The sequence below is a fragment of the Falco rusticolus genome, chromosome 3 (genome assembly GCF_015220075.1).
Source record: "Falco rusticolus isolate bFalRus1 chromosome 3, bFalRus1.pri, whole genome shotgun sequence".
In the NCBI taxonomy this organism is placed as follows: Eukaryota; Metazoa; Chordata; class Aves; order Falconiformes; family Falconidae; genus Falco; species Falco rusticolus.
Window position 1 is genome coordinate 112,051,090 of NC_051189.1, and position 26,368 is coordinate 112,077,457.

The following is a 26,368-nucleotide window of genomic DNA, read 5'->3' on the forward strand; positions in this document are numbered from 1 at the left end:
TATTTTCTTTTTCCTTTACTCTCAAATTGTTAAGGGGTCCCTCCTGGGACCACACAGGCTGCTGTTTGTTTCTTGCTTTCCTGCTCATCGGAGCAATTGTAGTTTGTTGTATCTTAATTATGCAAGAGTCCCCTGTTAAGTTTCAAATCCTTCCTACCGGTGTTTTTTACTTGACTTCTATATTCCCTGTGATTCTGGAGTTTCCTGAAATTACAAGTGTTTGTGCTGTTCTTACTAAGTCCAGAGAATCTCAGCAGTGGATAAGCAGTGAAACGAGGCTTAGTTGGTTTTGCCCTCTTGATCATTTCCTCCACGATGACAAGAGGCAAATCTTAGACAATGGATTTTGCTCTGGTTTTTGCAGGGCAGCATTGTTTATTCTGTACTTCAGGGATCGTGCTTTTCAGTATTTGTGCATACTAGACTGTAATTGTTATATAGGTGATACTTTGTCTCTCCCATCAGTGTGATAACCCTGTTGTTTCAAGGTGTGGGGGTGGGCAGATTCTGGGATCTAGATTCCCTTGGACCTCTGTTGTTTCTTCCTTTTGCTACTCTCAGTAAATTGAAAGGGGGAGAGGGGGAAGACCTGTAATGTTTCAGCAGTGTCCTTTTTGTCTGGATTGCCTTTAATTTGCTAACCTTCGATCGTTCCTCAGAACCTTGGCTTTTGTATGTAGATGTTCAAGATCACTAACGATTTTCATCTTTTGTTTCAGAGTAGTTCTGTATTTTGTTCCCACTAAAAGTGAATGGGAGTTTTTCAGTCAAGTTCAATTCGAGAGAAATTAGGTTCTTGTTCTGCATGTTCAGATCTATATAACAGGCAATAATCAAGCAACAATGCCAGCAGTGCCTTTTGTGCAGCAGGGACAGTGGTGTTAGAAAAGAGAATGGTAGTAGTGTTGAAAAACAAAATCTGTGTGTTCCAACACTGCTTCTCTTCTGGGGCCTTCCGTAAGATGCCTGCTTGTCTGCTTTGGCCAGGTTTGGTACCAAGGATTTCTGCGATGCACAGTGCGACTTTCTTCATAAGGTGCATTTCCATTGTGTCGTGGAGGAATGCGGTGCCCTCTTCAGCACCCTGGATGGAGCCATCAAGCATGCCAAGTAAGTAGGAGAGTGCGAGTCTTGGGAAACCTTGAGAAAACCGTACAAGATGCACACTGCAGGACAAGAAGAGCCCTTACTGAGTCACTATTCAAGAGCAGGAATGGGGGCAGTCCTAAGGGCAGCAATTTGGGCATCCACATGCTTCCTGGGCAAATGTGCTCAGCTAAAATTTTTGCAGAACACTATGTCCTCTTCAATTTTGTTTTACAATACATGTCCTCAACTTGTGAAAAAGTGTTGGCAAGGCTGGGAATTGGACATTTGTGTTTGTCTATAGCCTGTTCGACAGACAGTGTGTTCAAGGAGACCCATATTTCTCACAGCACACAAATATACCATACAAAGAAATAAGCAGGTACGGGAGGGAGAAGATCCTGTAAACACAGCCATTGTCGCTGGATACAGACTTTCCGTGGAGCAGACAGCTCCACGGTTTAGAAAGCATTTTAGTGTTCTTTGTCTTGTCATGACAAATGTCTTTTAACAAGTTTTCCCTAGCCCTTAGTTTATATGGTTTTGTTTAAGAGGTTCATACCATGTGGCTAAGAATCTGGAAACGAAGCAGTCAAACTGTCCAGCAACCTCCTTCTCACCTTGCCATGTTCTTATATTGTAAACCCTTTGCCATTTCACATCATTTTGGAAAGTAGTAGACAGCGCAGAGTTTAGTAGCTGGAACTGTAGGTGAGGTGATTTGGCCTATATTACAGAGGCTGTACAACAAGCTCAGAACTCTAGATGACTCTTGGGTGAAGAATGAATTTAAGATACGCTCCCACTGTTACAGTGAGGGGACTAGCAAAGGAAGGGTGGGATACTGGAAATTTCCCCTGTTGCAGATTTCTACAAAGCATAATCTGCAGTTCAGTACCACGCCAAGTTCCTTTTACAGGCAATGGAAGATTTGCCTGAGTAAAGAATGAGTAAGGCCTTCACCAGCTGGCCACATGACTGATTCTGAAGGGGTTTAAAGGGAAGGAGATGTTGCAACAGAAAGATCTGTTGGCACAGTTGGTCTCTGGCATTGGATGGTTCACTGCAACAAACTGTTGGCTTCTCACAACAGCTGTGGGAAGCTGCCCTCGTAGGCATATCGATCTTACTGACTGCAGCAATTCTTGCGTCTCTTATTTCAAAACATGGTTTTTGCACCTTTCTGTCTCCACCCCTCTTAGTGAATTGCCTTCTCTTCACAGACAATCTAGGAGGCCCCTAAATCAAGCCATCAAGTTTTCAGGGCCCTTTTAGAATTTAACCTCACCTAATTTGTAGACTCCTGCCACATTCTTTTTGGTGCTTGATCAAGTTGAATGCAATGGTCAAGAATTTATGTCTGAATTACACTGTCTTTTTTTGCAGTTTTCACTTCCGAACTGAGGGTGGAACTGTGAAAAGTAACTCTGAGTCTCCCTTCTCAACTGCTACTGAGAATAAAGCTTCACTGGCCCCTTCGTCACCATCTGCTACTTCTGTCACCATGGCAAGTGCTCCTGCCCTCGATGTGCCCACTCCAAGTCCAGCTACTGTGCCCTCTGCCCCCACACTGCTAGCTTGGAAGCAGCTGGCTTCAGCTATACCCCAGATGCCTCAGATCCCAGCATCAGTGCCTAACCTGGCAACTTCACCCTTGGCAACAACTTCGCTGGAGAATGCCAAGCCTCAGGTCAAACCCGGATTCCTCCAGTTCCAGGAGAAGTAAGTTGCAGTGCTGCTCGCCTCCTTATGCCCTCTCCAGCCTTGCAGTCCCCTCTTTACCACTCCTCAGAGCTGTAGTACTACCTCTGTATTCGCCCACTGAGAGACCTTCTGTCTAGAAAGTGCTCTGGGTTTTATCTCACATAAAATTTACTTCTATAAATTCTAGAAAATACCTTCAGTTATTGTAGGAAAAAAACAGGATTTTCAAGCACATCTGGGAGCACCTTTAGGTATGAGTTTAGAGAGGAAATAAACTTGCTGACATACCACTGAAGCCTTTCTCATACCTCACGAGATGTGTAAAGAAATACATGCATCTTTGCAGTATTTTTGACACTGAAGGCTACAGAGGAAGCATAGCATCTTCAAAGTGTTCAGCAGGACACCTGACTAGCCCACCTCCATCCTGCTACATGTCTGAGGCATACCATGAGTTTCTGTGGTTGAGCAAACTTTGGTGGGCAACGGAGTGCTCAGTCATGCAAAGATGAGGTGTTACTGCAGCAAAGTATACAGAACTAACTAAGAGTAGATCTTCACAGATTGCTGAAAAGGAAGCTTGCTGGATTTCTGCTGGATTTGTCCCCAGTAAGCTCTGTGACCTTTTCCTAGGAATGCCATCTGTATCTCAGTATAATGCAGCTTCATTTTTTTTTTCTCAGTGAAGACAACTAGGGGGGTCAGATAGTACAGGGGGCATAAGTGCTTGACTCTGCCATACTAGCCACGGGTCTCTCAGCAGCTCAAGGAACAGAGAGTGATTCTCCCTTTACCTCAGATTTGTGGAATTTTGCTGTCCTGGCTGAACTTCTGTACAAGTGTAATGCGTCCCCTTAAATTCCTTGCCGCTGGTTTTGTAGTGTTGGTTTACAAAGTAATTCACAAGGGAGGTGTCTGGCAGAAGGTAACAGACCTTGCTGCACTTCTTTTAAAACATTAACGAAGTTCCACAGTGTTGCTGTGATGTTGGTGTTATTTCTGTTACACAGAAAGAGGCACGGAAGTTACATGGTTTACAGGAGGACACGAGCCCATGATCAGGTTAGGCATTACAGCTCAGTTAGTTAGTCAGGCTGGTGGATTATCAGTCTCTGGGTGGTCTACTGACAATGGTTTGTCTGCTTTCAAAGAAGTACATTCTGTTTCACGTATCTGAGTAGGTACCATTGGGTAAAGAGCTTGGCATCCAAGGGATCAATGTTCAGCTGCCTCCAATCTGGCCTCTGTTTGTGCAGTCAGAAATCCATGGAATGGGTGGGGGGAGCAAGGTACCAAAACCATTTAGCTGGTTAAAGAGGCCACTGCTGATTTTTGTCTAATCAGGGGGAAGCCCTGCCATCTTGCAATTGTGTGTGCCCAAAAGTTTCATTTCAGTTACACAAGATTGAGTTGGGAGAATCCGTTGAGGTAAGTACAGGCAGAAGGGGCAAAACAGCATTGATCCAGATCTTGAGAGAGCTTTAAATTGGGAGTGTGGCCCTCAAAGAAAGACTACAGAACCCACCATGCATTGCTGTATTGTAATAATCTTAAGAGAGTGCACTAGCTTGGTGGAATTGCAGTAGTGTTGCCAGCATCAATTACTAAAGAGGAAGGTGGCTATGGGAGATGTGTAGGCCACGTTTGGAACAGAGGCTTCAGCTGGGCTCCCCTTGAATTAAATTTTGGCAAAGAAACAAATGTGTGAAATGAGTGAAGGTGATGATTGTATTTTGGATGTATTCCAGCGATCCCTGCCTGGCAACGGACTGCAAGTATGCCAACAAATTCCACTTCCACTGTCTCTTTGGGAACTGCAAATATGTGTGCAAAACCTCTGGCAAAGCTGAATCCCATTGCCTGGACCACATCAACCCCAACAATAATTTGGTGAACGTGCGAGACCAGTTTGCTTACTATTCACTGCAGTGTCTCTGTCCAAACCAGGTAAGAGCATTCAAAAAGCAGTGTTCTAGCCGGACTGTGTGTGGGGGAGAAGAGTAAGAAAGATAAGTAGACCACTCAATAGGAAATGAGGCTGAGTGTTTCATTCCTCATCTAACTACAGAACCATGGAAGGGTCTTAATTACGTGGTCAAGCAAAATGCTTGGTTTCCATCAAAATGAAAATTGCAGTGCTTTTGTGTTTCTTTGACTTGGGTGAAGTGGACAAGGCAACTGGAATGATCTAAGAGACATGAGATGAGATAAAAATCTGTGATGAATACCAGGGAAAGCCACGAGTGAGTGAGTTAGGTTTGGGATATGTCGATGTAGAACAGTGCAATACAGAATACATGACAGCAATACAAAATGCACAACAGGGAGCAAGGTTGCGCTGCAGAATGTGGAAGATAAAATGGATGTGATCTAGAGTATCAGTTCAGGCCTCTCTCTCATGTCTCAGAGGGACAGCGTTAGGAGCAAGCAGATGAGAGTGTATTTGTTTTAGATATGCTTAAAGCAACCTGCCTGTTTGCTCCTCTCCAGCACTGTGAATTCAGGATGCGAGGGCATTATCACTGTCTTCGTCCTGGCTGCTACTTTGTGACTAACATCACCACCAAGCTGCCCTGGCACGTGAAGAAACACGAGAAGGCAGAGAGAAGGGCAGCTAATGGCTTCAAGTATTTTACCAAGCGCGAAGAGTGTGGCAGACTAGGTGAGTTTTCTTCTTTTTCCCCTGTCGCCTCTCTCATGTGGTCTGTCCCATGTCCAGGCTAAAAATGCCATGAGTTAGAGCCTGCGAGTTATGCTTAAGATGTATTTGGTCATTAAATCACTGAACAAGAAATGGAACAGAACAGAAAGCAGTTCCTGATCCGCTTGAGTTGAAGGATGTTTTCCCAAATAAACCCACGTTAAAGGGATAGAAACTGTAATATAGAGGATTTTATTTATATATACACATCTTGAGGTGCAGCTTCCCCATCGTTTTTCCTTTTTATCTATTTGTCAGTACCTTTTCTTGTACTTTGTAGTCTTTTGGGCCTACTGCATGTGTTGGGTAGAGTTTAAGGGTGAGCTTAGGAGTAAAAAAATGCATAGGGGAAGTGCCTGTTCTGATGAGTGCCTTGTGCAAACGTTCTTTCTGTATCAAGGAAGTTGCTGCTTTGCCTGATTCCAGGCAGTTTCAAATGAAACTTCTTTTTAGCCATTGCCAGTGCAGTGTACTGAAGGGCAAAGGGCAGATAACTGGAGCCGCAGGTGTGGAGAAGAGCGTTCAGTAGCCTGCTCCCTCCTCCAAGACGATTCCCGCAGCCCCCTGTGAGCAGCAGGGAGTGCGGCGCTGTGCCTTTGTGCCGGCCTCCCACCAAGGCCCGGCCAAGGAAGCGCCTGAGATGCAGCAGCACAGCCTCAGACTAGGGCATGCCCACTTGCCAAAATTATTAGCAGCACTGCAGTAGTTATTAAAGCTAGGTGCCTCTGGTGTAAAGATGGCAAAACGAATTTGTAAGAAAAGAAAGCAGAATGCATTCCCAGGGAGGTATCTAGAGCTGAAATCTCACAGCTCCAGCAGAGCTCTATCCTGAACTGCCTGGATTCACTTAACCCTTCAAGTTGTGTTTTGGCTTTACGGTATCACAGCCCCAGTCCTCCCTATCACTCCTGGTTGGAGCAAAGGCTGAACCAAAGCAGGGTTCAGAATAACACTTCTACAGCTGCTGTTCTCTCACATTGCAGGGAAACAGCCACAATAACCAAAACCAAACTTTTCTTTTCAGCTTTGACTACATCGTGAATGTATACCCAAATGGTAGCTTGTTTGTGGTAACCAGGGTAATGAGTGTCAACACACCAGAGCCAGTACTTACCTAGGTCTCATTTACACGTCAGTAGGTTGAGCAGTTGCTGTTATTTACTCAACTTTAGGTGTTTCAGGTGATAGCAGGGGCTAGACAAAGCAGGACAATGATACATGACACCCAGCCTGCTCGAATGCCCTAGCAACAGGCGAGCCTTCACCTGCCCTTTGCTGATACTGTTTCAGTCCCGCCAGCACTGTTTGTTCTCCATCCCAAAGAACAGCACTACGTGATGGGGAGGGCACATGAGGTGGGGCTGTGGGGGAGTGCAATACCTAAACAAACATAAGCTTGGCATGCGCGTAAAACACTATCTGTGAGCTAAAGATGGGCTGGGTGATTCAGGAGTCTTTTGGCAGCAAGGCATCTACAGGCTGTGCATGTGTCAGCAGTGTTTATTTTGGGGAGTGATGGGGCACATGCATCCAGCAGTATGTAAATATGCCTATAGGCTGGGCTTGCCATGCAGTAAACATACCAGGGGTCTGCATTTGCCTACGTAGATAGAGGCAGCATGATGGGCTGCTGTAGCTGGATGTGTTTGTATAGGTGTATATGGTCATACCAATATATAAATGCATGTCTGCTTCTCTGTACATCTCTATGCTTCTTATGTTGCATATGTATATACAGCAGGTGCAGAAAGCACTGGCCTGCTTTAAGGGCTGTGAATGTGTCTGAACACAATAGATTTTTTCGTATGTATGTCTGTGCATGTATAAATACATACACACGTGTATGGGTGGGGAGGGAGAGGTTAAAAATACATACATGTGGAAGTAAAGGTGGATGGATGTAGTCAGGTGACAGACGAGTAAAACTAAGCCTGACTGTAGGTCTGTACCACTGTGTATATAAGGATACAGCCAAGGGATGATGGACAACCCAACGATTGATATAGCTGCATTTTAACTGTAAAAGGCATTATTTATCAGCTATAGAACGTAGCTCCCAGCATGCATGGTGCTATCCACGAGGAGCAAAATGTGTCAAGTGCTGTATGCCAGAACCCATATAAATTGCTTGTTGTTTAGTAGCTACCCCTATTACACAACAAATTTGGAGTGGCAATAAACACTTCCTGGCTCACTTCTGTCTGACCAGAGAACATACACTGTCCAGAGCTAGAGCTGTTAAGGGACTGCTTTTCTGAGAGCACACAGTTAAGGGGGGGGGGCAGGGAGGAAAAGAACTTTTCATTTCTAATCTAATCATGAGCGTGCATTTTTTATTTTAACTTTATGCTATAGTTAAATATCTTGGGTTTGTTCTCTTTGTAAAGGAAAAGGCACTAGCTAAGACTGGAGACCATTAGGCACTAATAGATGTAATGTTCCTTTCTAACAAACCAAAGAGGGATGGAACTAGTCTGCAGCTCAGGCTCACTTCTTAGATCTGTGTCCATTGTAATAGTCTCTTGCAGTTGCTCACAGGCCAAAGGTCATGTTTCTTTCATTCAGGACTGTTCCTGAAGAACCTGTGACCATTTATAAATCTTCAATCCACCAGAAATTCATGTAGGAGCAGCCTTGTCGGGCCCATCTCCATATCATCTTCCCTACAGTCCCTTTCCCTGTTGGTACCTTTCACGTACTACATACAATGGTTTTGTGTCTGTAGGTTGCAAATATAACCAGGTGAACAGCCACTTCCACTGCATTCGAGAGGGCTGCCAGTTCTCCTTCCTGCTCAAGCACCAAATGACATCCCACGCCAGAAAGCACATGAGAAGGATGCTGGGGAAGAACTTTGATCGTGTTCCTACTCAGGTGACTCACTGGTTATTTAAGTTGTAGATCCACAGATAGCGTTGGTCCCTTTGGTTGCTTGATGCAGAACTGCTTTAGTGCCAAGACACTTGTACCCACACTGTTTAAGGATCTATGTCTCCACTGGGGGACGCGACTGGGGTATGTGAGTTCAGCCAAGGTAGCTTTACCTGGTTGGATTTCTACAGTACGAGGCGAGATGATGAAACATAGACATCAAAGCATTACTTAGTGTAAACAGCTTTTTGTTATGAATTATGGAGAAAAAGAACTGAGAAGGATAAGACTAAAATACTCATATTTACAACTTACACTCCCTCCTGGCTCTCTCAGTATATACCAATTGGCTTATTAAAATTAAAACGCTTAGGATGTGGAACAATTGAATGTGCTGGGTAAAGCAGATGTTTCCTGTTGTACATAAAAAATTATTTGCTGCTTCTACCTAGGATGGGAGAAATACCAGCCTCAAAATTTCTCTTCCCTTACTGATTTGGAATTAGTTTGGGGCACTCCTTGTCCTCTTTCAGGAAGTAGCAGACCAATGCAGCTGCATCTTTTCAACGGCAGCACTGAGCTGCTTCTCAGAATAGCAGCAGTCCTGCAGCCTCCTGCTTCTTCTTACTCCTTCGTTGCTTTAACTCCTGTTGGCTCTGGAGATAAAACAAGCTAGCTTTATTTAAATGCCTGTGACTGATCTGACCCTAAGGACGTCTTCTCGTACATGAAAAACAAAAGGGGCCATCTGTAGAAGCAAGATGGGAACCCCCTTCCATTTCACAACATGGGAATGAGAGGTCCCTATTAGTTATTAAGTACTGCCAGTAAGTTAATTGTTTTAGTCTGCTGCTGTGGCATGTAATGAGTTCACAGATGCCAAGGAACTGGTGTTACTGTTGTGGTAACTTTTGTTCTTAACAGATAAGCTTAGGTAGAAGAATTAAACTTTGGAGAGATTTAACAAATAGGTTTGTCTTCACTACTCTTCCAGTACGAGCCAAGTCTAGCTCCAAGAAATCTAGTACATGCTGAGCAGAAAATGCTAGTTTTGACCTCCACCTCCTTTCTCTGGCAATCCTGTGTTGCTTCAGCAGTGGAGAAGTCGTGATCGTGGCCTGAGCAATCCTGAGCATACAGTGCTAGTCGTACACTATTGCTGGGCTTAGCCTGTGGAGCAGTCCAGCAACAAAACAGGGATGAAACCACAAACCAGGGCATGTGGCAAAGCTAACCACATTGCTGTACTGCCACTGCCTTTCTGCATTTAAACTTACTGCTTCCAGTTTTTCCCATGCCTTCGTGGTGTGTTTGGATATGTGTTGCTCCTGGGTACCTGCCCATGTAACTCTCCTGAGAAGACCAGGCCAGGCCAGGCTGCAACAGCTGCGTGTGAACACCGCATAGACATGTGTCACTGGTTTCAGTCTGTGCTCCCCTGTTGCAATGTCTCAGCATGCAGGCACTAGGACAGTCATGTCAGTAGTCGTATTTCCAGTCTCTAAATGCAGCAGGACCTACACAGTAAGGTAGTAATGCCAAGATTAACACCTCCTGTTTTTGAATGCATCAGAATCCACACACCAGGATACTGGTGCCAAGATTAACACTCCCAGCCTCTGAGCGCATCACAATTTACATACCAGGATACATGTGCCAAGTTTAATGCTCTGAGCTCCCAATGAAGGAAGATTCATGCTCCTAGCCACGGTGCCATGGGTTCCACTCCCGAGCATGTTCCAGCTATCCCTCATGAACAGTGACAGAGAGAAATAAATGTGCAGACAGATGGTTTTGGTCTTGGCATCTTGCTTTTGGTGTTAAAGTCCCCATCCTGTTTTCTTGCTGCAGGTTATTGGCCACGCTCCAAGAAATGAAAATCTTCCCCAGGTTGGCAGCATGGCACCCAGCCCAGCCTCATCAGGAACCCCAGCTTCCTTTCAGGGACCCCCAAGCATGATGGACACTGAAACAGATGAGTACATGGATTACACTGGCTGTAGCCCTGGGGGTATCTCCTCTGAATCTTCTAATATGGACCGCAGCTGCTCCAGCACTCCAGTGGGCAATGAAAGTACATCAGCAGGTAAGAGAGAGGGGTGGGGTGGGGTGAAATGAATCACCAGTTGTCTGCTGTCTTGGGAGATAAACTCATGAAGGGAGGCCAAAGGACAACTGCACCTTAGAATGTAAACTGTACCAGCTTCGCAGTAGTGCCTCATACTAACCTAGCTCCCTGCATCATTTGTGAGAAGAGATCCATCAAAATCTGTGCCTCAAGCATCCATGAACTAACAGCGTATCTTTTTGCTCCCCTCAAGAGAGGTTTTTACCCTGTGTCTTGGAGTTGGATCTATTTAATAACTGATTTTTTTTTTAAAAAAAGTTGTGGGCCTCTCCTGTACTTGGCATTTTCCCTGGTACTTTTTTGTATTTCCTTGTGCAGCATCTGGAGTCAGGCACTTGCCTGTACTGTTGAGTTACAGAAAGACTGTACAACAGCAATTATTATATATAGGGGAAAAAAACCTACCACATCTTTAGAAAGCAACATATAAAGCAGCTCATTGAGCTCCCTTCCTCCTGCAAAAACTCTTGTTCCACTTTGTGCAGTGTTGCACAGAGACCTCCATCATCCCCTCTTTGGAAGTAAGTTTCTGCTGTTGTTTCCTGTTTGCCAGGGTCACGTGTAGCCATCTCCCACTGACCTGTATTATGGGGTTATCTTTTCAGTAGTCAGTTATCTTTTATGATTCTGTTATCATCTAGTGGTGATCCAGGGATCTCTTAGCTGTCCTTCCCAGGGTTAAGTGTTACATTCCAGATAGGCTGCCTCAACTGAGTTTGCTTTAATTTCATACACATTTTGCTACTTTCCTTTCCCACACCAGTCAGATGAAGGTTATCAGATAGCACATCTAACCATTTGTCTGAACACCACTGGGTCATGACAGTGGTTGCCCCATGACATTAAAGCTCCTCCAAAGAGTTGTGGTGGGACAGTGGTTCCTGGTCCTCCTTGCCAGTATGCCGTCTGGTCCAAATCATGCTTCCTAGGAAATGGCCCCGCCACGGCTATTCAGGTAGTGAGCAACTCCACTGGCCCAAAGCGTAAGGACCACCCTCACAGCTATTAGTTGGTAGAAGCTGGCACCATATAGATTAACAAGGACCAGACAAGCAGGAATTTCTGTGTGAAAGCCTGCGGCTCTTGCCCTGTGCCACTAAAGCCACCTTACCTTCTGCAGAGACAAGCTGCCTCTTCCTGATGCTGTCAGTTCCTCACCTTCTGTTCCTTCTCTGTTACAGTTCTGTTTCATACATTTGTGAATGTATTTTCCATTTTCATCATATTGCTTCTGCTCTTGGGTTCTCATTTCAGTTCCTTTTTTTTTTGTTTGTTTGTTTTTTGTTTGTTTTGCTTTTTGTTTTTTGGTTTTTTTTTTTTCTTTTTTTCCTTTTTTTTCTGCTTTTTTTCTCTCCACATTCTCCAGGCTGCCTGGTTCCTTCTACTGCTACCGCTGCTGCCGATGATGCTACCCACAATGCACCACAACCTCAACCACCATCTCTGCCTCCATCTTTCTCACAAGCCCTGCTTAGGTCTCCTCTTCCCACCCTCCCCTGTCTCTTCTCTCCATCTTGTCTCTCATACTCTCTGCTCAGTGCCACTCTTGGATCCAGCAGAGGCATTGTCATGCCTGCCGCCAGCACCACTGGGTTTTCGCCCATCATTGCCACTCCAACTCCAGTAAAAAGTGACGTTCCCTTAGTTCAGGATGCAGCAGGTAACACTTCTTTGCTTTCTCTCTTAGTGTCCTGTGCCCATCTCCTTCCCCACTCACCCTGCCCACACTTTTTTCTCTGTACCTTTGGGTCAGTAAAAAAGCACACGTCACTCTGTGTCTTATTTAACTTTACCCAAGGGCCCGTCCATGCCTACTCCTCTTGTTGGCTGACACAGTAACCGCAGCTAAGGGTAACCAAAACTGCAGCAACCCACTGAGACACATTCAGATACCTGAGAGCAATTTCCACCAGTTCTAAACTGTGAGAAAAATCTAACAAAAATCCTTAGTTAAAATGCGCTTTCAGCCTCTTGGTAACAGCAGGGTGGCCACAAAGCAAACTTCTGCTCATGTAGCATTAATGGAGCTTGGAATTCTTGTTTAGATTTTCCAGGCCACCCAGCCCAGTGCCCTACCATAGGCTGCTGCACACATCTCAGCAGGTAAATGAACCCAGTTCCCATATTTTTATCGATCTTGTAAGCTTCACTGCTTCCTATTCATATACAAAGCCATAAAATTCAGGGCAGCTTTCCCCAGCACAAGTAACAAAAGAGTGAAGTACAGTCAGTGTCACTACGATGACATCATCAGACAGCTCAGGCTGTTTCTCACACTCACTGTTATTTATATCTGCTTTTAACAGCTGCAGAAAATACATCTAGATTTTTAGTTTTAAGCTGCCGTGTTTCCCATGTGTGACTAAGATGAGAGATGTCTCAGGCTGGGGATTCTCATTCCAGCTGGGAGTGTTTTTTAGGGTGTGTCTCAGTTTTGGCTTCTTTTCCCGACTCCCAGCTCTTTTCTAGTTAATTAAGGGCATATTTGTGCTTAAAGTTCACACTTAAAAGAGGATTCTGGCAGCCTACAAATGTCCCAGTCATTCTTCCTGCCAGTTTTAGTAATGCACAAATCCAGGGTAGATGGTTGGGAGTGCAGCTGGAGGGCCATCTCCCCTTGGAAGTTTACAGGCTTTTCTCATGGGACTTGGCAGAAGGAGGAGTCTGTCCGGAGGACTGTGTTCAAATGAACAAAATTCACAAGAAACTGTATTTTTGCTGGGTTGGTTTTTTTTAACTGATTTGCATGTAACCTGAAACATCTTAACCTTGTGCTGTGCTTTCCTCTATATATTAATATATTTTTCTTTTTACCTTTGTATAGTGACATCATTTTTTTGTTTACATCATTAGCAGTTGAAAAGACAAGCTCATGGCATGCACTTACCATTGAGATTTCCTTGGGATTACATCTGTTGAGGCTTGTAATCTTCACTCGGGTGCTAGGGACTGAACGTTGTCCAGTGGCTAAAGGAGGAGAGCAGACCAAGTTACACCTCTTTCATGCCCTTGCTGTGAAACTTTGCCTGTATGAGAAAACAGAATTGGTTTAACTAAAGTTTTAAGCACATCTGTTTGAACTGTTGTAAAAGCTAAGCAGAAACACTGAGTTTAAACCAGGTAAAATGTAATTTGTACTTATTTCCCATGCAGAGTCTTTCCCTTAAGATGGCTTATGCTTATTTCTGTCTGAAGGCAGACGAGCTGAGCATTCATACTAATGATAAAAGATGTGATGTTTGGCTGTAATTTTTTTTTTTTTGAAGGAGGAGTTGATCTGGTTAGCAGCAATTTGTCCCAGCAGCGATGCACTTACACTAGTCGCCTGGAAGCGGACAGCTAGGTTTAACAATCCCAGATGTTTAGAGGGGGAGCAGACAGTTAATTGGTCACAGATTCTGTAGCTAAGAGCTTGCTAATTTAAAATCTACAGTGACAGAAAGCTATTCTTTCACTGGTAGCTGGTTAAATTAGCCTTAACGTGCAGTTTCCACCAGCTCCGTATCACTGAGATGGTCGCACCATAGATGCCCCAAGCCAGCATCCTTATTTCAGTCCAAGCAAACGTGCCGTGTAACAAATGGCTGTGGAAAAATCTTTTGTTCTTTGCTTATCCTGCAATCTGTATAGCCCAGCCATGCAACGATGTGGGAGATTACGTTGCTGCTACCATGTCCATTGACTTGTATCTTTCCGTACAGTGCCAGTTTAACTTCTGGGGGCTTCTTCAGTGACTGCCACCTTCTCTTAAAGGGTTGTCATTGGAAGGGCCAGATAATGCAAAAGTATAATTAATCTCTTTTAATACCTGCTTATCGGCCAGAAAAAAAAAAATTTATACAACAGTCAAACAGATGACTGTTTCTTCAGTCTCCTAGGCAAGGATGCAAGCTGCTCTGGATTCTCAGGCCCCAGGCACTGCATGTCACAAATCATGCCTGTTTTTAGGAGGATGGCAGTTTCAGCATGAAGAGAGGTTTAAAAAAAAAAAAAAAAAAGAGTAAGTTTTAGGGTTTTAGTTGCGAGCTATAATTTCCAATTACACTCACAATTCTGCACCTGGTGAAAAATTCTTGCCTCCAACCTTGTCTGTGCTGCATGTTGATACTGGAGATTGTAGTTTGATTCTGGAAATAGCAAGCAAAGAAGAAAAAAAAAGTTAATAGATATAATGAGGTCGAGTCCTTGATGTCAGCTTGATCCTAGGGGACGTGAGCACTAGCCAGTTACGCTGGCCCCGTGAATGAAAGTGGAAGATAGATGAGGGCTCTTTATTTACTAGGGGCATCATGTGATTTTTGAGACCCAAGGGAAAGCTGTAGCACTGGTATTTTCTCTCAGAGTCCACTGGCTAGTGATGATGAGAATTAGCCCCATTGAACATCTGTCCATCTGTCTTTCTAAGTGCACTCATCGTAATATGTAGGCTCATTACAGTGAGGGATGTTGCAGTCTCCTGGCCAAAGTCCATCCTATTTCTATAAATTCCCCCCCTTGCAGTTTTAATCACGCATGGGATCTTCCTTTACTTCCTGCCTGTCCTTGGCAACTGTAGTGTATTACAAGACCCTGGATAGGGGAAAGCTGCATACACGTACCAGTTTTTAGCATGCTTAAATGCTTCTACCACTTCAGCCCAGGTGAACTACAGTAATACACCTCAGTCCTTGGATTGGAACAAGCCAGCTCGTCTGTATTAAAGTCTGAATTGAGGAAAACAGGACTAGAGACTAACTAAGCAGCAGGAGAAACTGTGAGAGTAGCCAAACAGAGAAGCAACAGTTAGCATTCGGGTAACAGGAGGTACACCAGAGCAGCAATTAGAGGCCAGGTGGGATACACGATGTCCGGCAGGCATCAGCCAGCCCACGATCCCAGGGTTCAGGCTTACTTGAGGGATGTTCCTTTAATGAGCCATTAAAGCAGCCTTGAGAAGTTCAGAGCTGAAGGGATGAGCTGCTGGGTGGGAGCAGTTGCAGCATTGTGTCTTGGCAAATACAGAGCTTGCCGGGCTGGTTAGGAGTTGAAGAGAGACCTGGCTGCCAGCAACATCACTCTTCGCTTTTTCTCCTCAGGGAATACCATCACTATGCCAACTGCCTCGGGGGCCAAAAAGCGCTTCTGGATTATTGAGGACATGTCCCCGTTTGGCAAGCGCCGCAAGACCGCATCCTCACGCAAGATGCTGGATGAAGGGATGATGCTGGAGGGATTTCGGCGCTATGACCTCTACGAGGACTGCAAGGACTCCAGCTGCCAGTTCTCTCTCAAGGTTACCCACTACCACTGCACGCGGGAGAATTGTGGCTACAAGTTCTGTGGCCGTACCCACATGTACAAGCACGCCCAGCATCACGATCGTGTTGACAACCTGGTATTGGATGATTTCAAACGCTTCAAGTCTTCACTGAGTTGCAACTTCCCAGACTGTCAGTTCTCTGGCAATAGCACACACTTCCACTGTCTGCGCTGTGGCTTCCGCTGCACTGACAGCACCAAGGTGACAGCCCACCGTAAGCACCACGGCAAGCAGGATGTCATCAGTGCTGCTGGCTTCTGCCAGTTCAGCTCAAGCGTGGACTGCGAGGTGCCTGACTGCAAGTACAAACTCAAGTGCTCCCACTTCCATTGCACCTACCCTGGCTGCAAACACACGGTGGTGGGCATGTCACAGATGGACTCGCACAAGCGCAAACATGAGAAGCAGGAGCGAGGGGAGCTTCCTGCCATCTCTCCTGGCCCCGAGGGCCTTGCCCACTCCACCCTTGAGTATGACATCCAGAACTCTTCCATCAACCTGGACAGTTCCCTCAACCTCAGCACTGACAACAACAGCTCCCTCTTCTTCCTGCAGAACGCGGCTGGTGTGGGCCTCAATGATTCCCTGGACCTCAGCAAGAAGCAGTCGGAAGTCACTGAGGGTCCCTCACCGAGCAGAGCCGGGACTGCTTCTCAGGAGAGGGGGGCGGTGGCATCTGCCTCAGGTGATGTGGAGGATGAGGATGACTCTTCCCAAGAGGATGAAGAGGATGATGAGGAGGAGATGAATGAAGAAGAGGAGGATGACGAAGAGGAGGATGATGATGATGATGACGAGGAGGAGGATGAAGAGGAAGACCTGAACACAGATTCTGAAGAATCGCTGCCTGACCCTGAGGGCCTGGCCACTAAAGAAGATGGAGAACCAGAGGAGGCTGCTTCTTCCACAGACCATGGCAATGCTTCCAGGCCACAGGGTGAGCCAGCCCTTACTCCAGCCCCAGCTCCTGCTCCAGCTCCAGCTGCTGCCCCAGCCTCTACTGTTGCTCCAGCAGCTTCTCCTTAATCTCAGAGACAACAGCGGCAGTGGTTTGGTTTTCCTCTGACACAGAATTACTAAGAGGACCCCATATGAGGCAAGAACAAGGATCAGGATGGCAAGTGAAAAACAAACTCCGTGCCACACACATGAGAGAGAGAGAGAGAGAGAGAGGAAGGAAGGAAGGAAACCCACGCTCCTCCACAGGCCCCCTAAGAGAGACAAGTTTGCAGCAGGACTGGTGCTGCATCACTTCATTCTGCAGATCACAGAACCTGGGGGCAGGACACAGCAAAAAATACCCTTTTGTATGGACACGAACCCTGAGGGTACCAGCTGCTTTTCCTTGCTCCCTGCATGGTGCGTGGGGCCTGCGCCCATCTGGGGACCCATTGTTATGGGAGGGGCTCTATCCCCCCATTTTTCTTTCTGGTTTGTTTTTTTTTTCCATGTTTTCAGTTGTACGATACTAATAATAATCTCCACTTCTTGGAGGGGGGTGGGTGGGAACAACAGGTAATGAATTTTAGAAATATATATTTGTGTGTGTGTCTCTCTATATATAATGTATACACACACACACATATATAAAATTCAAGGAATTGGTGTCACAAAGACAGCTAGCTCAGCTTTTGCCAGTGGGAAGGAGGGGGTGAGGGGTGCGCACTCTCTCTCTCTCTCTCCCCCCCTCCCCCCCTTCTTTCTCCAGCATTAAATGAATGGCATCAGACAGCAAGGGTGGGAGTGGGTATTTATTGTCATATAAATGAGGATGCATTAATGAATGAGCAGGGGTGGGAATGGGACACTCCTCTGTTCTTCCAGATCCTTTTTAATATTAATGATAATAATTTTGAATGCTATTTATATTGTAAAACTTTCTCAGTCTACACTTTCTCTGTAGGATGCCTCTCCTCATCCCTGCTGTTCTGCCTGTAGGGATTTAGCTGAAGTAACTTGGGAAGAACGCAGCGGGCAGTTACAGGGTCTGTCACACTGGAGGACTGGGGTTAACCTCCCATCCAGTTCCATCTCATCCCAACCCCGCAGTGCTTCCTCTCTGTTGAGGGCGAGGCGTTTTTGTGGTGCTTCAGTATCCCCATCTCAGGAGGTTGTGAGCTGACCTCTGTCCCACGGTGCAGCACCAGGAGCACCGTGCTCACAGAAGAGCGTCCTAGCCATTAAAGCAGCCTTGAAAATACAACTTGCTCTCTGACCAAGCAGTCATACGATGACAGGTATGTCCCCACTCCCCGAGCCCTTGGCCCCAGCCTTTCACTGGGGGCGGGCAAGTCTGTCTTTCCACGTGGACCGATACAGATCTCTGGTGACATCTGGGAGAGGGTGAAGGCACCACTGAAGAGGGAGGAGGCGGCAGGCGAACATTCAGGATCCCACTGTGGGATGTCCTGCTCGGCACGGGGCTGGGGGGCCACAGCTGCTCCACAGCACGGGGGCAGCTACCGGCCCAGTCATGACTCTTACAGCTCCAAAGCCTAAGGCTGCCGCAGCCCACGCAGCACAGAGAACTCGAAGATGGGGGGAGATGCTAGCTGAGGCCGGGATGTAGCCAGCTAAGAATTAAGGGATTTCTGGGTCCATGCTGATAAATTTTGACAAGTAGGGCTAATAGCTTGGGCACTGCATAAGCAAACGCAATGATACTGTGTTGAGAGCTACAACATTCAGAAGCTTGGGCTTTCCCCTGGCTACAAGCTCTTTCCTGCTCCCTTTTCCTAGTCCAGTCTGGGAACACACACTACAGAATACTGTCCCGGACTCCTGACAGGTGGGACAGTAGCTTTGACCCCAAATCCTCACCTGAGTCAGAGAGAGGAGGCTTGTCTACATACACCTGCACTCCAGAAGGACTAGCCATATGAATTAATTCTAATAAGTTATTTCAGTGCCAGTCTGTAAGTATACCAGCCTAGCAAAAGGTTCCTTGTGTCTGAAGTTTGTCCCTTTTTTAAAAAAAAACCCCTAATTATTTTTTTCTAATGTCATGCAGGCGCCCCCTCCCCCCCCAATTCCATGAGCACTTCAGCTCCAAGGGATCCCCATAATTTGTTTTTACCCTTAACAGATAAAAGCCTCGAGAAGTTTAGGTTGGTTTTTTTTGGTGTTTTTTTTTTTTAATTATTTCCCTAAGGAACTGGTGCAGATCAGGTCTGATTTATAAACAAGCAGCTCAGCTGTGTAAATGTGGGGACAGAATGTTCAGATAATGTTTCAAAAGGAAAGGCAAAAAAAAAAAAAAAAAAAGTTGTACAGTATTTTTCCTGTAAAGGTTATTACTATATATAGAACAAAAGAGAAACCACCAATGCCAGAGGGATGGTGTGGGGGGGGTCACCTGCCTTCTGGGTAGCCCTTAGATTATGGTTAATTGTGTGCAAATTTTTTTTCTCTCTCTTTTTTTTTTTTTTTTTTCTCTTTTTTTTCCCCCTCCTTCAATGTAGTGTTTGTTTGTAGGGGGTGGCAGGGGATGGGGGGGGCCTTAATGCTGCGGTTTGAGGCTGACTTCACACTCCTAGCACTGACCGGAGCTGCACGATTCTGAATTCTAACTTGAATTTTGTAGAGATGAAACAAATGAAAACAAAACAAATGAAATATTGTTATTACTAGTTTGTAGTTTATTTAATTCTTTGGAGTTCTTTTCCTCTATCAGCTATTTGTGTGGCTTTTATTTTTATAGGGGTGTTTTTTTTGTTTGTTTGTTTTTGTTTTGTTTGGTATATCCCCTGCCCTCAACCGTGTGTTTTCTAGCACAACCCAGTTCTTGCATATAATGAAGCTCATGTTCCTGGGGCAGAGTGAGGGAATGAGGCCCTGGAATTTCGAGAAATTGCATGGGGCAAAAAGATTTTACTTTTAACGGCATTTGCTGCAGGTTCTGTACTTGTACATTTTCCCCATATTCAACTATTTAGATAGTACGGTGATGGGCTCCAAGAGGAATCCTTGGCTGTAGCACAAGCCACATCTTGCAAAGCAAATGTGTTTCTGTTGTACCGCTGCAATCAACATGTCTGTCAGTGACTTTTGTGGGAGCAGGATCGAGCCTACTGCCTTCAGTACAACACCCCGCGAGGTTCACCTGACACCTGCCTGGGCGCGCTGCTGGCGCCGAAGGCGAGGGGGGGTCTGGTTCCAGGGGCGAGGCACGGGGCTCGCGAGGGCCCTGGTTCGGTGCGGGAGAGACGGGCTGTTTCCCTGCTGTTAGGAGCTGGGAACCTGCACCCTGACATAGCGGTTTTACCTCTCCCCTTACACATCTCACCAGACTCCACTGGCTGAATCACTGCACAACAGTGGGAGAGAGCAGAAGTGTGTGGAGAAAGGGGTGAAAGACCTACTAGGTAGCGCTGCTCACGCCAGCCTGGCGTGCTGGGCGCTGGACGCAGCGCACCGTCCCAGGAGGCAGCCTTAGGCAGGTGCGGTCCGTGCTGGATGGGGCCCTGTTCCACATGTCCTTCTGGGTGGCTAAGTGTGCCAGAAGGGCCTGTGTTTATCTATGCACACCATTTTCTCCCCCAAGGCACCCTACTTCTCCCTAACATCTCAGCCTTTCTCCCAAACTTCTATTGCCTCCTCTCCGGGAGCTGGCACAGGGAACGAGCTTGCTTTCCCAACAGGCTACTGCTGAACGTGACCAGCGAGCAGGGCCTGATGCGCAGAAGGTCAGGCACCCTCGGAGGACAGTGGCCACTGCCCTTCCAGACAGGGCCACCCAGCAGGCTGGCCCGACCCCCAGAGCCTTTGCCAAGTCTTGTTTCTGTAAACCTCTTACTATGTCTCTATTCGCAACAACAACAACAACAACAAGTCAGGAAAGTTAAACCCGTCTTTTTATTCTGCTGTGTTCAGGCTTTAATCCAGCAAAACTCTTAAGCAGATGCTTTCTGAACGGGCACAGGTCTGAGCCCATGCTTAAGTGCTTTTCTGAACAAAGCCTCAGCAGCACAGAGATCCCTGTTACAGCGAGGTGGCTTTTCACTTCAGGCTATCATATCAACAGGACTGTTAATACAACGCTATTGAAATATGTGCTTAAACGAACGACCAGAGAAAGAGAGGGATCCCACTGTGTATGTGTGGGGGATCTGTATGAGGAGGGGGAAAGAGGAGAGAGGAAATGGAACTATTCTGTCCAAAACAAGATAAAAACCAAACAAAATAAACCTTCAGATGGACCCTCCTGATTCTGCTACCATTCACTGCTGAAGAGCAAAAAAAAAAAAAAAAAAAAAGAAAGAAATAAAAACTATTGACTAGATTGTTCATTCTAGCCACAAACTCAACTGGATTAAAGTCTGCGTGGAAGGAATTTTGTAAAGAAAATAAAAAATAAAAAAAAATTTCCAATGTAGCAAAAAAAAAAACTTTAAAAAACAAAAATAAAAAAAAAGACAAAGAGGGAGGATTCTAGCCTTTTGTAATATCCATATTGCACACTAGGACTATAAGCCATTGCTAGCTCATTTTGAATTTTAAATGTGTAATTTTTTTTTGTTTTGTTGTTGTTTTTTCTTTCCGTGGGGGAGGGGGGGGAAATAAATGCTTGAACCACCAATGCTCTTTTTAATGTTTTATAAATATGTATGTGTATATATATAAATATAAAAATAATATGTATGCACATATATATGTGTGTGTGTATATATCTATATGTATATACATATATATAGATATATAGATATATATATAGGTTTTGAGACAAAAATGCAGAAAGTGAAAAAAAAACACCCTAAACAGGATGGTGTGCTCTGATTTACTTGAATCTGGTCTCTTCAGCACCTGCGTTATTAAGAACTGAATATTTTTCCACTTGAATTTAGTGCTATTAGAAATTTAATATATGTGTTTTATTTATTTGATTTTTTTTTGCATGACTGATGCAAGGTTTGACATTTTCACTCAATAAAAACTGGAAAAAAAACCCCAAAGTTTTAAGTGATCGAGTTGTCTTCTTGATTGAAGGGTTTTATTTTTTTAAGAACTAACAAGTCTTGTAGCGGCTGGGGTCTTTTAAAGCACTGGAGTCCTAGTAATGCCTTGCACCCATTTTAATATATATGGACTCTGGCCTCGAGCTTTTTATGCAGCCCTGTAGCTTTACTTGAAGCGCTCACTGGGGCCCCTGACAGAAGCGATACTTACGTGTCCATGATCTGCTAAACTGGGACCTGGAAGGAGAGAAGTGACTACTCACATTTTGACTTTTCCCTTCCTACCTTGGCCTGCAAACTCAGGGTGGTGGGTTGGGACCGTGGTGGAGCCGTGCTTGCTGTAACCCACCTGAAACCTTACAATGACATTCCAAGCCCACTAAATCAATCGACGGTTGACTGTCACCCTAACGAGAGAGGTGAGGCATCCTGTCTGCATAGAAGGGCTGGGGGGCTAATAGACCCACTAGTCACCAAAACGCAAGGTTGAAGCCGTATACTTTGGCAGAACTTGGCAAGAATGCACAAAGCTGTATGCCATGCATCTAAGATCTGAGAGCAAGCACCCCTTACCTGGCCACTCCATAGGTTTTCTCCTGCTGCAGAAACTGGCATAGCCCACGCGGTTGTAAAGTACAGCGAGGCCATCGGGGATGAGAACGTCTCTCAGGCAAGAGCGTGTCCTGACAGCCAGAGCATGACACAACACTGCCTTGGTGCAACTGATCCAGCAGTCACAAACGCTGACTGTAAAGGAACAATAGATTAGATAAAACCACTGCACGCTTGCGGCAGCTTGTCCCCACCGTTCTCCTGCCCAAGACTCACCCCAGGCCTGGGCACTTCCACACTGGAGCTGGGGCTAGAACAGCTTTCCATCACCAGCATCCCTGCTCTGGACGAGGCAGCTGGGGACAGGCAGTAGATGCCATTTTTACGTGGAACTAAGCAAGTTACTTTGCGGGGGAGGAGGGGGGAAACGTGCATGTTCACAGCACTTCATGTGCTCTAGAGCAACTGCCCTCGCGCTACCTGCCAGGTCCCGACATGTCCCCGAGTACTCGCCCCCTCAGTGGGAGCCCACAGCAGGCACCATCCCAGTGGTCCTCGGGGAAATTTGTAAACGGATCAAAACTGCACAAAAGCTGCCTCTGTGCCGACCCCCGCCTTCCACCCTGCCCACTGCTGTTCATCCACTGGTGAGGCACCGAGACTGCACACAGGGCAGCACGCACCCAGCCCTCCTGACAAGGCTGGGCTCGAGCACTCGGGAGCTGCAACTGGTTCTGCACCGATGGCAAGTGTCAGGGTGTCTGTGCATCCACGCCCGCGCAGCCGGTCGCGGGCTCTGCGGTGCCAGCTGAACTGCTCCCAGGCACTGGCCTGGCACGAAACACTGCCCTGACGCCTGTCCTGCCAAAGTGCTCCTGGGGACCGGGGGTGGGGGAAGCAATGGCAAAGTTCTTGTTCTACTCAAAGAAAGCAAAGAAAACCCCTCCTGTGTGGCTCTTCCCCTACTATCTCAAAGCAGCTGGGTCTTTGCGCCTGCCACCCGCCAAAAGAACCCAGAAGCAGCAAAGTGGCGCTTGCCAAGCCTGATGCACTGGCAGCAGCTGCCTTCTTATTAGCAGAGAGGATTAGACTCCTCTCTCTTTCAAAGCCCCCTCACTGCTCTGCTGCAGCTCCCAGCCATCCTGTTTTCAGATGTCATTATCTGAACACGCTCCTAATCCGACCTTGGAGCACAGAGGTTTGTTCTCACTGGAGCTCTGCCCACAGCACATGGGATATTTACATGACTCTGTTTCCGGGGCGGGGGGGACCGACAGGGGATGTGAACGACATTGACATTCGCTGCTTGAAAGCTCTTGCTGGAACTTGCCTGCTCCCTGTGGAACTCTGACTGCACTTCATAAAAGAACGACTAAGTCATGGGAGAAGCTGCAAGATGAACAAATTGAAGCCTCACTGTTGCATACATTCCAAGCCCTCACAACTGGTGACACTGCAGCTGTGCATCTGCGGCTCTGCACCCTGTCCCTGCAGCTGGTGAGCCATGGAAAGCAGCAGATGCCTAGCGAGGCTGCTCGTTCTAACGTCAGGACAAGAACTGGGCAGTTGTAATACTTTGATTACATCAAGCGTACTCTGTAACAACATTTTTTTTGGTGAGACCAGGACCCTACGGTTACACACAGAGCCACAAACCTACACTGCCTGCTTTACGTAAGACACTGGATATCCGCTTTTCAGCACACTACCAAGTCTCCTGCAGCACCCACCAACATATGCACCCACAGCAGGAGTATCCCCTGGCACCAGCCCAAACATGAAACTCAAAAGGAGCAGCACTGCTTTCCCCTCTCCGAACTACTCAAGACTTTAAACCAACAGAGGCAGCAGAATTTCAATTGCCTCAAACATAAACAAGCAGCATTCAAGGTATTCTAGGACACAGACCAGGAGACCAGATGGTTCTGCTGCTGCTTCCAATCATCCTGGTTTTTAGATGCCATTAACCAAACATGCCTAGTCCAGCCGCAGCACATGCAAACCTGTCCTTGCAGAAGCCATAAGAGCTGCCCAACAAGGACAGAAACAAAGACAGCAGACTGTCAGCGCTGGCTACAAATGAAGGTAATAGCCATCACAGTGGCTCAGAAAGACTATCATCGCTACTCATCCGAGTGCTTCTCACACACAGTCTAGCAAGCATATTTTTAGAGATTACTAGGAAAAAAACCACTGTGGGTTACACCTCTCCTTATGTCCCTGACCTACAAGGAACAGTTTTTGTACTGTTTTGTAGGCATTCATTTAATTTGCAGGAATCTTTCTTACTAGCTCTTATTGGCTCCAAACCTAACTCCTCTTCAGTCCAGCCACCACCTCCCAGGGAGCTGTGCAGACCAGGACACAGCGCGGCCGGTGTGGGGCAGCCAGCGATCATCCCTGAGCCACACCATCAGGTGTGCAGTGCTGGCGCACGTGCCCAGCAAAATGCTCCTCACAGCTTGCTCAGCTGAGTACAGAACACAGCAAAGCATGTCCGACTGGGAGGATATTTACTCTAGTAGCACAATGCCTCCTACACCCAGACAGAAGGAAATTCAGAATTCTGATGCTTACTGGTAGAGGAAAAGCAGCTGTTATGATGCACAACATACACAGGGCGTAACTTACAGCTTCCAAGGACCAATGCTCAACACTGCCTTCCTAAGGCATGACGCCATTAACAAAGACCTGAAGACTTGCTAGGGAAATAGGTCTGTTAAATTAGCCCATATTTACACCTCTAGACTTGAGAAGCAAATTTGCAGCTGAGCAGGATCTTAGCATAGAAGTGGTCAAGTCCTTGGGTATGAGCGTGGCTGAGATGCCCACAGGAGCGCGGTTCCAGGGGAATCCCTAGGGCAGGAAAGGGGAACCACACATGTGCTGCTGCAGCTTTAGAGAAACCTACTGCTGAGAAAACAGGGCACGCCTCTGATCAGGTGGCAGGACTGGCAACTCCTAACTCTTAGAAGGCTCGCAAGAGTTAATTCTAACACATCCCCTTCCCTGCAACAGCACAAGAGAACAGAAGTAGAAATTTTAACAGAACACAGACAAAAAAGGGGAAAAAACATTCAGACAATGGAGAAAAAAATTAATTGAACCAGCTTTTGGAACTGTCCGTGTTGCTCAGGTATGGGAGCCAAGACAGAAACCAGCCTTTAACAGGTAACAACTAGCTAATCGATATAAACGCCTTGAGACTTCCTGGGAAAAATATTTTCACTGGGCACTGGGTGTAATAACACAAAGCAAGAGAGAAGTACTATGACATAGAAGTGAACAAGAGACTGTGGACAAAGTGTTTAAAGCTAAGACTTTCACTTGACCTCTAAAACTTCCTTCACAGTCCTGCACAAGCCCTTTGCAATAAGTAAAGTTCTGAACCATGGATCCTGCTACATGGTACATACAGACTGCATCGACTGCTTGTGTCACAGCCACTCTTTGCATTTGCACTTCTGGGCTGCTGTGCACAGGCGCAAAATTGTGTTCACAAACCTGCAGGTGGCTTATTTGAAGACCATGGGAAGCCCTTTTAAAGAAGCAGCTCTTGGGAAAAGGGAAGGAGAGAAGCTATAACCAAATATCCCCACCCCCCACCCCCAATCTGCATGCAATCTACACAGGAGGCTGAAGCTTTCAAACATGACAATAAAATCTCACATTATCTTCAAAGGGAACATGAACTTTAAAGACTTCTCTGAAAGTCAACAACCAGCTTGTACCTATTCCAAACAGCAAAAGCATGTAGGTTGTTGGGAATGGTTTTTGAGCTTCACACATGCATGCACACACACACACACACACGAATAAATAAATAATTTCTGCCTTTCTCCACAAATCAAGGCAGAACTTAAGTTGAATATGACCAAACTTGGAAAGAGTGAGAGTGTGCATGAGAGTAAGACCTGCACATGCATAGCTACAGCAAAATACACAGCTTTGCCTAATACTTGTGTGGGGACAAGAAAAGTGTGCCACTTTCGGTGAATGCACGCGTTAGCACGAGAAGGAATTGCACGTGTGGTATGTACTACACCTGGTACATTTTACGGATATCTATAAAA

At 46.1% G+C, this 26,368-nt stretch overlaps 1 protein-coding gene and 1 long non-coding RNA gene across 8 annotated transcripts in view; one reads left to right on the top strand and one right to left on the bottom strand.

The window, feature by feature from the left end:
* Window positions 1-21,027, top strand: part of CASZ1 (castor zinc finger 1) — a 208,169-nt gene extending 187,142 nt beyond the window's left edge. For 5 of the 7 annotated variants that reach the window (XM_037378585.1, XM_037378583.1, XM_037378581.1 and 2 more), the window contains 8 exons: window positions 988-1,110; window positions 2,473-2,808; window positions 4,539-4,737; window positions 5,281-5,452; window positions 8,217-8,365; window positions 10,214-10,448; window positions 11,857-12,150; window positions 15,566-21,027. In XM_037378585.1, coding sequence (XP_037234482.1) covers window positions 988-1,110; window positions 2,473-2,808; window positions 4,539-4,737; window positions 5,281-5,452; window positions 8,217-8,365; window positions 10,214-10,448; window positions 11,857-12,150; window positions 15,566-16,815 — 2,758 coding nt within the window. In that variant the 3' untranslated portion in view covers window positions 16,816-21,027. The remainder of the gene's footprint in view (window positions 1-987; window positions 1,111-2,472; window positions 2,809-4,538; window positions 4,738-5,280; window positions 5,453-8,216; window positions 8,366-10,213; window positions 10,449-11,856; window positions 12,151-15,565) is intronic. The other 2 variants (XM_037378586.1, XM_037378587.1) reach the window with 1 other exon arrangement.
* LOC119143959 lies at window positions 8,376-25,270 on the bottom strand. Its single transcript, XR_005102902.1, has 5 exons — window positions 22,317-25,270; window positions 14,540-14,617; window positions 13,378-13,516; window positions 10,006-10,328; window positions 8,376-9,879 (listed from the first exon to the last, which is right to left on the bottom strand). It is a non-coding gene; the product is annotated as an uncharacterized LOC119143959 (long non-coding RNA).
* Window positions 25,271-26,368: the final 1,098 nt, after the last annotated feature.